At 33.6% G+C, this 15635-nt stretch overlaps 1 protein-coding gene across 2 annotated transcripts; it reads right to left on the bottom strand.

The window, feature by feature from the left end:
* Positions 1-798: 798 nt before the first annotated feature.
* On the bottom strand, positions 799-14914 carry LOC139824879 (uncharacterized). Of its 2 annotated transcripts, XM_071797441.1 has the most exons (4): positions 14486-14914; positions 9201-9343; positions 8212-8500; positions 5722-7738 (listed from the first exon to the last, which is right to left on the bottom strand). In XM_071797441.1, exons 1-4 carry the CDS (start codon positions 14556-14558, stop codon positions 7524-7526), a joined length of 720 nt encoding a protein of 239 aa, XP_071653542.1. In that variant the 5' UTR covers positions 14559-14914; the 3' UTR covers positions 5722-7523. The 2 variants fall into 2 exon arrangements, 1 of the variants encoding a protein (XP_071653542.1); XR_011735332.1 differs by lacking the exons at positions 5722-7738; positions 8212-8500; positions 9201-9343; positions 14486-14914 and adding exons at positions 799-808; positions 892-1834; positions 1920-2594.
* Between the last annotated feature and the right edge of the window lie 721 nt (positions 14915-15635).

Below are 15635 nucleotides of genomic sequence, written 5' to 3'. Positions count from 1 at the left end.
CATGATTACGAGTGATAGATTTGTTCAACTTCTATCGGCAATCCACTGTCAAATTATGTCGACCGGCTCTTGCTAACAGAATGTTGCAGCGATTAATAACAATCTGCCGCGATATTCTGCTCGGGTGTGCTGATAATTGTTAGCATCCTGCTGACCTTGCTTACTGGGTTAACACAGATTCTGCTTCGCTTTCATTCATCTTCCCGATAACTGCCAGCAGATAACAGTGTCGAAGATTAGATAATTGGAACTGTGATTTCACCGCAGAGTAACATATCAAAAACCATGAACTATTTTTTCTAGAATGAGTTATCGTAACCGTGAGTATTTCCGGTGATAGCTGCACAGGAAGGGTCATTACGTCAGTTTACTGTTGTGGAAATTGAAATTGCAACCATGGAATGCAGCAACAGCGTGTCAGAAACCACTGGGATGGCAAGCGGCGTCGAGGCAAGAGAATCCCAGCCTTTTAACACATTGGCAGAATTGTACAGTACCCTGGAAGATGGGTTAACAGAATCACCATTGGCATACATCACAGGAATCGGTGGATTATGTGTACCGAGGCTCAGATATCGTCGCACAGAAGATTCCGCTGGAAAGGGTGGATAGGGCCGAGCAACCCAGAACCCTGGTCTGTCATGATATGAAAGGTGGTTATCTCGAAGACAGGTAATTTAACAAAATGTCTAAGCTAGAATAAACGCAATTGTGATTTTTAATCATGTCTGTGTTTGTTTTATATCTCTATACAGATTCCTACAGACTTCTCGCTTGCATAATCATAAGTTTTTTGGTTTGTAGGAATCTGTATAGAGATATAAAACAAACACAGACATGATTAAAAATCACAATTGCGTTTATTCTAGCTTAGACATTTTGTTAAATTACCTGTCTTCGAGATAACCACCTTTCATATCATGACAGACCAGGGTTCTGGGTTGCTCGGCCCTATCCACTCTTTCCAGCGGAATTTTCTGTGCGACGATATCTGAGCCTCGGTACACATAATCCACCGATTCTGTGATGTATGCCAATGGTGATTCTGTTAACCCATCTTCCAGGGTACTGTACAATTCTGCCAATGTGTTAAAAGGCTGGGATTCTCTTGCCTCGACGCCGCTTGCCATCCCAGTGGTTTCTGACACGCTGTTGCTGCATTCCATGGTTGCAATTTCAATTTCCCAACAGTAAACTGACGTAACGACCCTTCCTGTGCAGCTATCACCGGAAAATACTCACGGTTACGATAACTCATTCTAGAAAAAATAGTTCATGGTTTTTGATATGTTACTCTGCGGTGAAATCACAGTTCCAATTATCTAATCTTTCGACACTGTTATCTGCTGGCAGTTATCGTGGAAGATGAATGAAAGCGAAGCAGAAATCTGTGTTAACCCAGTAAGCAAAATGTCAGCAGGATGCTAACAATTTATCAGCACACCCGAGCAGAATATCGCGGCAGATTGTTATTAATCGCTGCAACATTCTGTTAGCAGAGCCGGTCGACATAATTTGACAGTGGATTGCCGATATAGAAGTTGAACAAAATCTATCACTCGTAATCATTTAAATGAATCATATTATTATATAAAGTAATTGATTTTGTTCGATTTCTGCAGTCAATCTGCCATCATATTCTGTCAACAGATTCTGTCATATTTCTGTTGACGTTCTATTTTGCAAAATATTTTTGACAGACTGGAGTGTCACGGTTTTTTATTACTTAGATATTTTAAAATATATAAAAGAGATCTAACAAGTCTTTCGTTGAAAATAATTTAACCTATAAAATACTCCAGTAATTTAGTAATTTTTGTATTAATGGCACGATCTGTATAAATATCGCAGCTTCGTCATCCAGTAAGATAGATAAGATTTTATTTGCAAATATAAGTATTACGAATTAGAGTGCATACCTCATTATCAATTCACAGACAGAAAATGAATATTAACATATTGTTATTATGCATATTTTTTATTTGAATTATTTTATGACATACTAATCTATATTAAACATCTCAGTAAGCATAAACTGCTCGCAGTATGATAACAAGTTGACAGCAGATTTGCTTATAGCTAGTTATTGCAGATCCGGTATCATCTGTATCCGCATTAAACTCGTGTTCCTAGCAGAGCCTGCCGATATAATCTGACAGCAGATTGTCGACAGAAACCGCATAGAATCTGTCTTTTTGTAAACATTCAAATAGTTCAGTTTCTGCACTCAATCTGCCATTATAGTCTATTAACAGATTCTATATCAGTTGGGATTCTATCGACAAAATTTGTAGTAGATATTTTTAAAATCTATCCTCGACAGATTTAGCTATCCAGGATTCCAGGATATTATCGTTATCAACACAATCTGTGTATGTATTGTAGAATATATACAGCGAGGTGAGATCACAGATATATAATGACAGAGAGAGAAGCCTGAAGAGTAGACATGTTTTAAATGGAAGTAGTGGAACCTGTCTTAGCGCCTCTATATGCACAACCACGTGTATATTGAACTACGTAGCCATGGCCACGGATACTTTCAACGGGTAACTAGTCTTCGATCCTTGGTTTTCCAAAATGATTTCTTACGTGAAAAAAATAATATTAAATTAACAGCATTAGCTAACAGCAGTCTAATTAAAAATAATACTGTTAATTCAATGAACAGTATATTAATGAAACAAATGTATGATACTCGTGTTTCAATGAAATGTTATTTATTTAATTAATACTGTTATTAAATTAAATAAAATTATTTTTTATTTAGACCGTTATTAACTGTTAATACATTATTTTTTTTTTATATTAAAAATTAATCTTTAAATCGTGACATAAGGATTTTTTCTAATAAAAGTATTCACTTTTTTAAATAAAATAGTTTATAATTGCCTATCTTATCGCGTTTGCGTTTAATAAAAGAGCGTCCGTAAAAAGCGCTTCACGAAATAGCCATTACCGTCATATAATCGTCGCGAACAATTAAATAATTAATTGAGTGGAACTAACCAATTCGCCAATTGTCCACTGAAACTGACCGTAATGTAATTAATAAACTGTATGGAAAAATTACGACACTGAATTACCCGAGCCGTTTGATTCGGCGATTTCGTGCTCATAATCTGGAAACAGCGGTCGAATCGCATTTCTATCGATGCAGGCTTTAAAGCGCGAGATGTATTTAATCCGACCGTGGAAACTTGAAGAAGTTTCTATCGCGCGTCCGTAATATACTATAATCTTTCTACTTCGACTCTTTCGAATAAATAAGCCGCGCGAAATATTCACTTCGATAAACACACAGCCGCCCCGCGCCGCTTCAATGCGCTCAATCACGGAAGGATAATCAAGCGTAAAGTCGATAATCTTATTCAAAAGCTCGATCGTATTTGTCATATTAACTCAGTCACTTTAGACAAAAATCGAACGAAACCTTGTTAAGAAAAAAATGTTAGCAAGCTGAATTTTGGCACATACCTCTGTTTTTGCATAAGATTGAAGGGGAAAAAAGTTTTATACACATATATATGTATATATAAAATGTAAGATGGTAAAATATAAATGTCCATCCGTGTTTCATGAGATCTTTCTTTATTTGGAATACAATTTTTCTGCGAAGACATATGTGTATAATCGCAGGAACACGGTATAGATACAATTCCACGTAAGATAACTGGAAGACGTACGAGATCGTTATTTAAGTGTGAACGAAACCAATAATGGATGGTCTAAGGTATATTTTCGTTAAAATGGTCCCGCGATGATGTGCCACTTTCGCCTTACGAGAAATTTTCTAAAAAATGATTTCCATACATAAGAAAGATACCGTACACAATTATAAATTCTGTCAATAAACTTCTAAACAACATACAATTGATCAGGATGATCAAAAGTGTTGCAAATGTATGAGTGAGGTGATCTTTATTAAAGATTGTTCTTTTCCGGCAGTTCTGATTTAAATTCCCTGGATCACAAACTATGGGATATGGTATAAAGCAAAGGACTTACAAAAAAAGACAATTTAGAATTCTTAGACACGCTTTCGTTATAAAACAAAAAATTAAGCATTTCGAGTAACTTACGTAAATTAAGTCTCTCTTTTGTAATTTTCAAGCATATGTTTGCATTAAATTAAAATATTATGTTTAATTATATTTATATGTGAGCAAAATATTGACAGAATTTATGTCGATGTTTTATACTATTATCGATTCGACGAATGAGGATTGTCAGTAACTGGAAGATTATCCTAAGAAATTAGATATTCTATAACTAACTTCAATAACTAATTTCCAACTATAACTAACCTTTGTATAGACGAATTTTCAAAAATATTATTTTCATGACTGTCTGCTATTTACGATTCTTCTTAACAATGCAACGAATATGTTATCAGTTTCTTTGTTCATAGACATTACTATTAAAGAACATATGTCGTTAAATATTAACTTATTAAATATTTAAATATTTAAATAAAGATCATAATTGAAGGAACAATCGAATGAAAAATAGATATGTATCGTTTCCAATACGACAAAAATAAACGGACAAAAAAATATTTAAATTTTACAGCTGTCAATTTATGTTGACAAGGGATAATGGAAAATTTTAAAAAAGTGTGCAAAAAATTGTTTAAAAATTAATATTGATAGATATTCCAAAAGTTTTAATGATTCACAGATGAAAGAATAGTTTTTTAATTACACAGAAATAATTTAGTTCAATTCTTTTTTTATTTTCGTTTATGAGATCGCTAATGAATAATGATTTAAAAATTGATAGAAACAAGAGACGCGATATCTAATTTTATTGTTTTATATGTTTATGCATTCCTTCGATTGTTAAGAAACGTTGAAACGTTGAAAAATAAATTTTTATTCGTATTACAATTCTATATTCTAAAATTGTCAAAATCAATAGTAGTAATCAGACATTCTATGAATCCTTATGAAAGAACAAACTCTCCGACCTAAACTTGTAAACCGTTAGACAAAATTATCCTTCGTGATGTATATGTCACATTGGAGACTACTTATCTATAATTATCTAACAACTATCTAAACAACGATTTCTTGTCGCAAAAGTATACAATCCTATCGTCACTTTCACGTATTGCCTGGTCTCTTACAATTAGTCATGAAAAAAGAATATTGTTTCGATACGACTCACGTTGAAAAGTAATTTTTCAACATGATAAAAAACATTTTGGAAACATCCTTCATATACGTTTAACAAAGCCGCTTATAATAAATTACTGCTACATCGCTATTGTCTATATACTCAAAAACGGTATTCATTGTCAGACGCGATTATTTCGCACATCCAGGAGTCGTAGAAAGTAACCAATCTTCGAGACTAGCTGGAGAGTATTTACAAAATCGAGAAAGCAAGGACTGCGTTTACAAAAGTCAAAATATCGCGGTTTACCTATACAAAACTATAAATGTCATCGAATACAGTCGAACCTCTGTATTCTGAATATCTTAAAGCCTCCTTTAATTTTCTTAACATTTTCTCTTGTGCTATTAATTCTCTCTCTCATCTAGCTCTCTATCTCTAGCTCTCTCGATAGCATATCTCTAATAGATGATCAGAATAGCATACAAGCTCATCTATCTATCTCATCTCAAAGATACTACTCTCTATCGACGCTCTCATCTCTATCTCGCTCTATCTCTCTCTCGCTCTCACGCTCTATCTCTCTCCCCTCTCTCTCTCTCTCTCTCTCTCCCCTCTCTCTCTCTCTCTCTCTCTCTCTCTCTCCTCTCTCTCTCTCCGCTCTCTCTCTCTCTCTCTCTCTCTCTCTCATTATATGTATTATGTCAGCCAAAATACTCGCATGATTGAAACGATATTTTCATTCTATCTCATATGTCATTGGAACACGTGCAGAAATTGAGGGTAAGAGTTAAGAAGAGGGAGGGAGTTTGGTCCTGACATGCTAATAATATGGAGATTTGACTGTAATCGTAATATTGCACATTATCGTCATGCGGGTTATATTCGATATTATTCTTTTTTTTAATACTTGGTTTTTTGGTATAATATGATTAGTTATCGTTAAAATATTTTATTATACATTACTCCATATATATGTATGATGTAATATATAATAATATAATAGTAAATATCATATATACGTATACATATATATAATATTTATATACGTGTACAAAGATATATAATGTATATATAATATATATTGTGCATATATGAGATATGTTAAATGTTAAGGGTTTTATTAAAGGTCATTTTTCTTATTGGTACGATTTTTCACTTGATTACATTTCTATTACTGTTATTCAATCTTTTATATGTATCATGTAAATGTTGTAAACTATTGCAACAAGGGATTTCCGTTATTCGTCATTGGCATTATTCTATTGTAAATATGTAAGATTATGTATGGCGGTATATATTATTTCACACACACACACACACACACACACACACGTGTGTGTGGTAAATACACGATCTTCACTACAATATTTGATTATGCACCTATTAGGATATGAGGTATGACGAAGAGTATTGTTAAACCTTTTATGTTATATTATTGTGATCGACTAGTAATGACTAAGCTCATTAATATTGTTTTTTACACGTACATAAGGCGGGCTGATGTACATGTGTTGTGATTAATTTATGGATTATAGGCCGTCGTCTACAAAAACATTCTTATATCGAATCTATACAGATACGAATTTTTTATTCACCGAATAAATTACTAATTACTAAATATGGGATCTATAAACTGAATCCATATCAAATAAATTAAAATGGAAGAATTCACGTAGTATTTAAATAGAAAATAATAAGTTCTATCTTTTATATCTGGTAAAATGTATAGATTTTAATTTATCAAAGGGCTCCTACGTGAAGAGTATTCAGTCTATCAATTAATGTCCAAAAAGATTCTTGATAAGGCCATCTACGTAAAAAAGACATTCGAATAGGCTCTTTTTTCTCACTCGTTGAAGATTTTATAGGAAAAATCTAGACTAAACATTTTAGGACTATGCCTTCTACGCCGTTTTTGATTACATCCATGATGTAAGACAAATAATTGAAGGCACATCCTCGATGGAAAGAAAATAATTCTCTTTTATGATAAAAAAAGACGCGAGATGATCCTTAATGGTAAAGAACCGCTAAGCGCAAATTCTATAATTCTATAATTTCATAACCAAATTATTTTGTTATATTTAAAAAGTATGAGATTACATTAAAAATAAGTATTAAGAAGAGTTTGATATAAAACGTCATTCAATTATTCACGCTGACCAATAAACTGTAAACGCCCCAGATCTATTTCCGATTTTCATCGTTAAATATTATACTTTAGAATCAGTCTACTCTCGGGGATCTGTTTTCCTTCGCAGAAATCTGTCCTTCTTTTAAGAACTTTTGTTCTTTAAAGTCACATTTAATTAAACGATTAAGCTAGCCTTTTGACCAACGTTAATAATATCGCAGTAATCAGAAGTCCGAGCAGGACTTTGCATAACTCGTTATCAAATGCTTTAGAAATTTTCGCCGATATCCCAATCCCGCGCTAAGTTGAAAACTTCGAAATCGCCGTCGGGTACCTCGGGTTTATCAGGTGCGACTAATATCTCGGGTCGCAGTGCCACACAGTCTCTCGGCGAGCATTCGATGCGGCCTTCGGAGCCGCAGCTGCATTCAACGCAGTTTCCGGTTGAGTGTGGTAGTGTCTCACCCTGTCGATACTCTCTTCCTGTAATTCAAGTTTCATAGTACATACGAATTTTTCTCGTATAAAAAGGCTGGAACCGCGTATGTATACATGAACGCGCGCGGCTTTTATAATATATATAAAAGAAAATATAGGCTGTCAAAGTATATAAAAGCTCATACGCTTTTATCTTGCGCCGAGACGCTATGAATATTAAACGTAAATTGTGTTCTAAGACGATGTAAGGTACAAAATAAATTTTAAACAAATCTTCAGAGATTTGTTTAAAAGATAATAACTACGCTATAATAAAAATGTTTTGGAAAATAAATAATATTAAAACGTCTCTAGAAATCTATTAAAATTAGATTAAATAAATATGTAATAACGTTTATATTTTCTATAAGTATATGCGTAATATTAAATCATATTGTTTACGACGGTCGATATAAAAATATTAGAGATTTATTAAAATATTAAGAGAGATTAATTAGGAAAGAAAAATTAATTAATACCCATCACGAGGCAAATGGCCGGTGCAGAAGGCGTTGTGCTTGACAGAGTGCCGTTAATTTCTTTATGTCCTTGTTGGCTGACCGACGAGTCAAAATTTCCGGAAGCCTCGAACCCATCCACAATGTCCGTACTCATTCCCAGGGATGAAGTGTAATTGCTTTCCACCGCGGTCGATCGCAGAGAAGACGGGTCGAGCGACGAGGCGGTGTTCGAATTATAATTTTGCCACCAACAGTAAACTTCGCCGACGACGCATAGGCAATGCGAATTCGCGTCGTACGACGGTATCTGAGGGAGGAGGTAATGCGTTTAGTAAAAGAGTTAGTAAAAGAAAAATATAAGAGAAAAAAATGATATAAAAATTCAGTATATGCTGATTATTACGTTGGAGGATATAAGGACAAAATAATTCCACTTCTCGCATTCACATTATTTTTTAATGATAGATTTTTCTAATTTGGAATAGAATCTTTCTCAATGTTGAGATGTCAACAATGTTTGAGTTACGAATAATTGTAAAAAGAACATCTTTTCACGAACAAAACTTGAGAGAGCCAAATGGATTACGTAGTTGCTTTCATCAGTTTATTTTAGTAAAGTTTACCGTAATAGAATCTCCTGATCTCTGAGAAAGTTAGTTACAGAGATATAATGCTATATAAAGATTCTGAAACTGTGATAAATGATGATCCTTCTCAACACTTTCTCAACACTTAGGGAAAGATCGATACGAGAAAAGGAGAGAGAAAAGAGAAAAAATTTTTACTTGCAAATGTATAAGTGCACAAGCGTATGATTTTTATCTTATATAAAATTTATTTTATTTAAAAATAAAAAATTTGTGTTATTATTAATACTGTTCGTTACATTTTTTAAACTAGTTTCTTATTAATTCAATATTTTTTTTTCTTGACGATTGTTTGCTGTACTGTGCACTGAAAAGAAATTTTCTCTATCGACATTCGCCAGTATACTTCTCAGTGGTTACCGTTTGGCTGTGAGAATAGGAATTTCCGTCTACAATGCACTTTTTGAAAAACGGGTCCTCTGTAGTGACGTCATCATCACCGTCGTCTCTAAACGTAACGTCGTTTTCATCCAATAAAGCCTGACTTGTCGCTCTCGCAGGTGCTGTAACCAAATGAAAGATCGTCAATAGCTGAAGAATTGCTTTTTTCAGCTGCTGTTTCAATAATTCAAATTTCAAATTTTCTTCTTTAGTCGAATCACTATTTATCTCAAAGATATGTGATTATTTTAAATCACTCGTTAATCTCTAATCATAGTTATCGTGCAATCTGTCGTTTGTGTAGCATTCTCTAACGAAATCGTACATAATTAAACGATCGTTTTAATTGAATCCGCTCGCGAAAATTTGCACATGTGATACGAAAGCGTACTCATGTGCTCCACAACCCAATTTCATAATTAGAGCAAGCAATTATGACTGCGCCTTGCACGACTTAGAGTCTATCGTGACCTGAGTCCATCAGTTGTACGAAAATAATCTTTTAAATAATCTTTTTGTCCTAGATAGAAAAGACTTGAAATAGTGGAATTGTCGTACTTTTTTGAACTCTCAGGTATTTTGTACAATTGTATCACGAAATCAGAATATGTTTAAAATATCTGATTTTCAAAAACAAATCAAAAGGTTAATAAATTAATATCTATTATTATATTCTTTAAAAAGTCCGATTCTTTTACGATAAAAATTAAGGAAGATTATTTGCTAAATTAACATAAGAAATATTTACGACTTTCTAAAAAAGTTACATCTTTCTTCCTAATTATACTAATTTTGTACAATTATGCAATAATGTCATCGCATATCCATGTTAAAGCTAAAATTTCACTTTGTTCGGTGAGAACTATTTGTATATTGGGTCATTATTTTAGACAGTCGTGAAAGTTCATCGGACGGTCGTTCGATCGAGTAAGATCGAACTAATAAAATTGGTGTAGCCTCGACCAATTTTACGATGTAGAAAGTTCACACGTGGATTTAAAAAAAAAACGATGTTTTAAATAATAAAAATAAACAGTCTAAAAAGCAGAAAATACTTTAGAAAGTTCCACTAATTAATTCCAATTAATATTATATATGATTCTGAAACTAATCAGCTAGAAACTTTTTCTCTCAATTCGTGAATCACTGAACAATTATTGTTTTTTATATTGTAATTGAAAAAAATTGACTTCAAGATTTTGAAGAACTATCTATACCCAAAAGAACACATATTGATCTTGGGTATCTCTCAAAAGATAAAAGATATTGCATATTGAAGCGACGCGACGAATGTGATGAGATACAAAACGTGGTGTAGGATAACGAGCGAGACAAGGAGATCGATACGCGAAGAAAATAGGATGGTACGTCGTACTTAAACAAATAAATGTTGTAGCTACGTGATGAGCTATGAAGCTTTGGGACGACACTAGGATATTAATCAATCGAGCTTATAGTTAACAGAATGAAAAAGGCAGTACTTTCTGCTTTATATACAGACGATGTGTATTTGCGAATCTTTAATATTTAGGACACCAAAATTACGGATAAACGATTCAGCGAATACGCCAATAGATATAATAATCAAATCAACGAATAAGAATGCTGTATGTGCAAACAGCATTACCGTGCACACCAATATCATATATTTTATCATATTTGCAATAATTCTTTAGAATTACGATAATTTTAACATACTCGGAGCATCTGTCGTGTCTAGATATTCTATTCGTGCACTTGAAATATTCAGAATTATAGTTCTATTGATTTATTTAATATTGTATATGACATTTATTATTCATCTTCATCTATTATTCATCTTCAATCTTTGTGTGTTTAATCTTCTACACGTATAAAACATTTATAAATACTAAAGTTAGAATCTCGTGTCGTTTTTATACAGGAATATCTAGACTTAAGATTAATTAAATATTGCTTTTGAACTTTTTAAAAAAAGAAATTAATCCGAAATAAACCAAGTCCAATAAAATTGCATTAATTGGGCTTTGAAAATTATATATTACAAAAGAAACGGATTTTTAGCTTTTCATATTGTTTATTTGACGAGTTTATTAATGTATAATTTTGTTATATTATGATTTTAAAAAAATAACGAATTTTTTTCCACAAGACAGTATTTAATCTATTTTATTCTATCTATATATTTGTGAACAAAGTAACAGTTATTTAGTTTCAGTAACTTTTCGATTGTCATTCTGTGTATATTTACGTGTTGTAAATTATAAAATTGGAAGTTTATTGCACGAGTCCTGAGTTAAATGCAGCTTTTTCTAGGGCAAATTACGACGCTGAGCTACCGCAAACGAACGCAAAGTAATGAGCGACTTGGATCTTTTTCTCTTGTTTCTCGCTATTCTTGCGACTCGTTGCTACTGTGCAAGTCATTACGTGAGAGCGTGGAGAACCTCTATTCAAAAAATTCCTTTTGTTTTAAACCGTGCCTGACGAAAGCATTTTAAATTAGATTCTTAAATGCCCATAGGCACGCTGCGCTGCAACGTATAACATGTATCGATATAAATCGTATTTCCTGCTTCCGATGTGACCGAGAAACATTTATCAGAGCTTCCAGTAATCAAGCTTTGATAGCTATATATATAGTAATCAAGTTTTGAAATACACGAATACCGCAACTTTAAAGTTCTATTTGTATTTGTTTTGAGATTCAAGTGTAACATACATATTAATTCTTTAATTAATACAGATTTTTCAAGCAAAAAAGTTACTTTATTCTTACATAGTAATATAAGTACAGAGACACTCGTGCGTTACAAGATTGCTTTGACGTTAATTAAAAAATTTAAAGTAGAACTACTGATTAAATAAATTACTGAACTACATATTCAAGCAAATAACGCGTTCTTGAAAAAAGTACTTAGATGCAATACGCATAATTCCGAGTCATATATATAATTTTTTATTAACACCAATAAATTAAATAAAAATATTTCAAAAACATTTTTTATGTTTGTCATACATGTTGTGTGTTATCGTATGACATAATCTGAGAACGTACCTAAATAAGAACAGTAATAGTTTTATAATCGGTATATTTTACTTCAATAATAATAATTTTGTACCCTTGTATATTATACATATTAACACACGTAACTTACACGCGTGCCAATTAATATACGATATCGTACAATATTTTTAACGCACAGATAAATGTAACAACCCGACTTTTATCACCTTTTTAACAAATCGATTCTTGGATTAACAAGGTGGTCATTCGAAGAATCTTTTGAAATCGTGAACAATGGCTCTTCGTTAGCAAAGTGTCCGCTAAAGCGTCATTAATTCAGCAAATCAACTGCGTTGCTTTATCTCCACTGCACTTTACCTCCTCCCCCTACCATATAAAATTAATCAATGGATGAGATATGGCTTGCAATTAAAACGTGTTAATTTAACTGTTATTACAGCTAATCGTGTCATTAATACGGTATCACTGACCAAACTAATTTATTTAACGCATCTGTAAATTGTGGCGCGAAATATCCTTGAATCTCTTTTTCACCTCTTTTGCAAAAATAGATTGAATAAAATAATTTGCAAATTATCTTACTGTATATCATTTTGGATACGCGAAACAAATCGTAGAAGTGTCTGATCGAGAATATGTATTCGGACACGCATCGATTATTGTGAATTTGCAAACGGACTTGAAAGTGTCGCGATTACTTAAAATATAATATAATGTAATACTTCGAATGGTGGTGTTAAGCGTCTTATCTACGACATGCAGCGACCACGGATGTCGCATAATCTGCGCTAAATTTTGCCTATTATTCCGCGCGCATCAGTAGATGTTATAATAATATTACAATATTCAAGAATCAATATTTTTGCCCCCCGGCTATCTTGGCGATTGAAACACTCAAAATATTAATAATTTTGTGTTTAATAATATTAGATCATCGCCCTCGATTATTAATTGCTCGCTGCATGATGTTATTATAATCGTATATACTGCACAAATAGATGATAATGAATGATGTACGACAATGGACAAATAATAACATTATAATATATTACTATAAAGTAAACGGAAGAATTAACGGGTTATTAATGATAATATAATGTATGTCTGTATTTAAAAAAAAAAAAGCTTTTTTTTTAAATAAATATATATCTAAAAAATAAATTAAAAATTGAAAATTAAAATATTAACCCTAATAGAACACTATGAAATTTAATAGGGTATGCCGTATTTTATCCTATTTTAGAAGGCGTGCCATTCTTTTATAACATATGACAAAGAGTTTGGATGGGAAGGAGAGAGAGAGAAAGAGAGACAGAGAAAGAGAGTTATAAATCTCTTCTACTAATTGCCACACTGCGCAATATTTATTAAGCACTCTTATCAAACTTTAAAGTGCCGCAGGGAACAATATATCTAGTTATATTTATCGTTACACATTTTGCGAATTGCAATAAATTAAAACTACGGTAAATAGTTTTAAAAACTTACATAGGTGTTTTCTTTATATACAAGTAGAGCTTTTTAACAGCGTAAAGGTTGTAATTAAAATTTAAATTAAATTTTAAATAAGATCACTGTTTTTAGTAAAAAGTAAAATTTTAAAGAAACGATATCAAAGTGACGTGTCTGATATTTAGAAAGGATATTCAGGAAAATGTATTTTTTTCTAAATAAAGTGATTTTTTTACTTTTTTATGCAAATAATTTTTTTTTAATAAATATTTTATTTAGTTACCAATTGTTAAATCAAATTGACTGCTTCGTATTTTTCATATTTTGATATATCAATCTAAACAAATTTATATATTAAAAAAAATGATTAGAACACGATATGAACAGCTTAAATAATTCTCTAGCTGGGTGATTTTCAGATGTTCAGAAGATTGAGAGTTGCAAAATTAATCCTTGCAGTATTTTTTCGATACGAAAGTGTGCTTCTATTCGTGTTTATTTTCACACGAGGAACAGCGTCGGATATGGCGTTTCTCCCTCCGCGATTAAATTCTTCTCTCAAAATTTAAACATTGCACGTGCAATCTATATTCGTACATTTTTCAAATGCAGAACGTGTTAAATGTACCAAGAAATTTAATGCAATTTCACAAAACGCAATAATATATTTTTAAATTTAAATCTAAAATTTAATAACATACATCCACATTCGGCGACAATTGGGGAAGGCACAAATGCGGCAGGTGTGCGCGAGGAAACATATGTACACTCGCAAATACGTGCGAAATTCGTACAATACACTCACCGGCTATTGAACGGGCGACGTGACAGCGCAGCAGATAACCGACGACGAGCAGCATCCGCGGGAGCCTCATCATCGTTCCGCGAAGCGTGGAATACGGAGAGCCGGCTAATTTGGGAAGCGCCGAATCGGCGAAAGGCACGTGAAACCTCGTGGCAGCTCTCGCGCGGCGCGACTACCCCCCCGGGACGAAGGCCACGGACGCGCGTTTCTCCCTCCGCGTCTTTTTTTTTTTTTCGCTTCTCTACGCTGACATTCGAGGTCGAGGGCCTTGAAACGGCCTTGGAGCACGGGCGACCGTCGCCGTCGCCGCGGAAGGCGAGTTCTCCCCCTCGGTAGCCCTTCGCCCTACGTGTACCGCGGCTGCCAGCGCAGCCAGCGGTCGACATTCTCACGCCACGCACGTCAAGGTCCAACTGCGAGCGACCAATCCTCGATACGCCAACCGCGGCACGGCAGGTGCAGCGGGTCCTCTCCTCGGGAGTATGCGCACCACGGGACCGTCGCGTCGCTTCGTCCTCTGTTCTTCTTCCTGCCGCCCCGGCTGCTGCTGCTCCGATACTCGAAACGATGAGGATTCTCGCGAGCCGCGAGCGTGTGTGCTCGCAGTTTTCAAGGTTCGAGAGGAAAGTACCGAGGAAGCTTGACCCTTTTAAAACTTGAGGAATCACTCATCGTCCTGATTCATCGAGAACGCATTTTTCTCAATCTTCCCAAGTTTTTTTTTTCCAAAGCAATGAGGTTGCATATACCGTTCAATGCAATCATGCCGTTATTGCCGTTGCATTGTATTCTTTGATTAAAAGTTGATCTATTGGAATGTCTGAAATGCTGTAGCTATATCTCTCGGTATTTCGTAACTGGACTTTAAAATATGCTTCGATAAAATGGAGCAATGCGCAAAAAGATGAAAAAGATTAACCCGGGATCGGGCGATTGCATTTTTCTGCATAAATAATCACCTGGGGTGATTTTTACGCTCCAATTAGTCATTATTGTTAATTACATATTGCATATTTTTGATTGTTTTATAATTTATTAGTATTCGAGGACAATATGTATATATAGATTTATGCAACATTGAAAAAAGTATACGGAAAACAAAACAAATAAATAAAAACGAAAGGAGCACATTGAAATTACTGTGATGTGA

This window comes from Temnothorax longispinosus, unplaced genomic scaffold (assembly GCF_030848805.1).
Source record: "Temnothorax longispinosus isolate EJ_2023e unplaced genomic scaffold, Tlon_JGU_v1 HiC_scaffold_63, whole genome shotgun sequence".
In the NCBI taxonomy this organism is placed as follows: Eukaryota; Metazoa; Arthropoda; class Insecta; order Hymenoptera; family Formicidae; genus Temnothorax; species Temnothorax longispinosus.
This window is presented reverse-complemented; position numbering and strand designations above follow the sequence as displayed.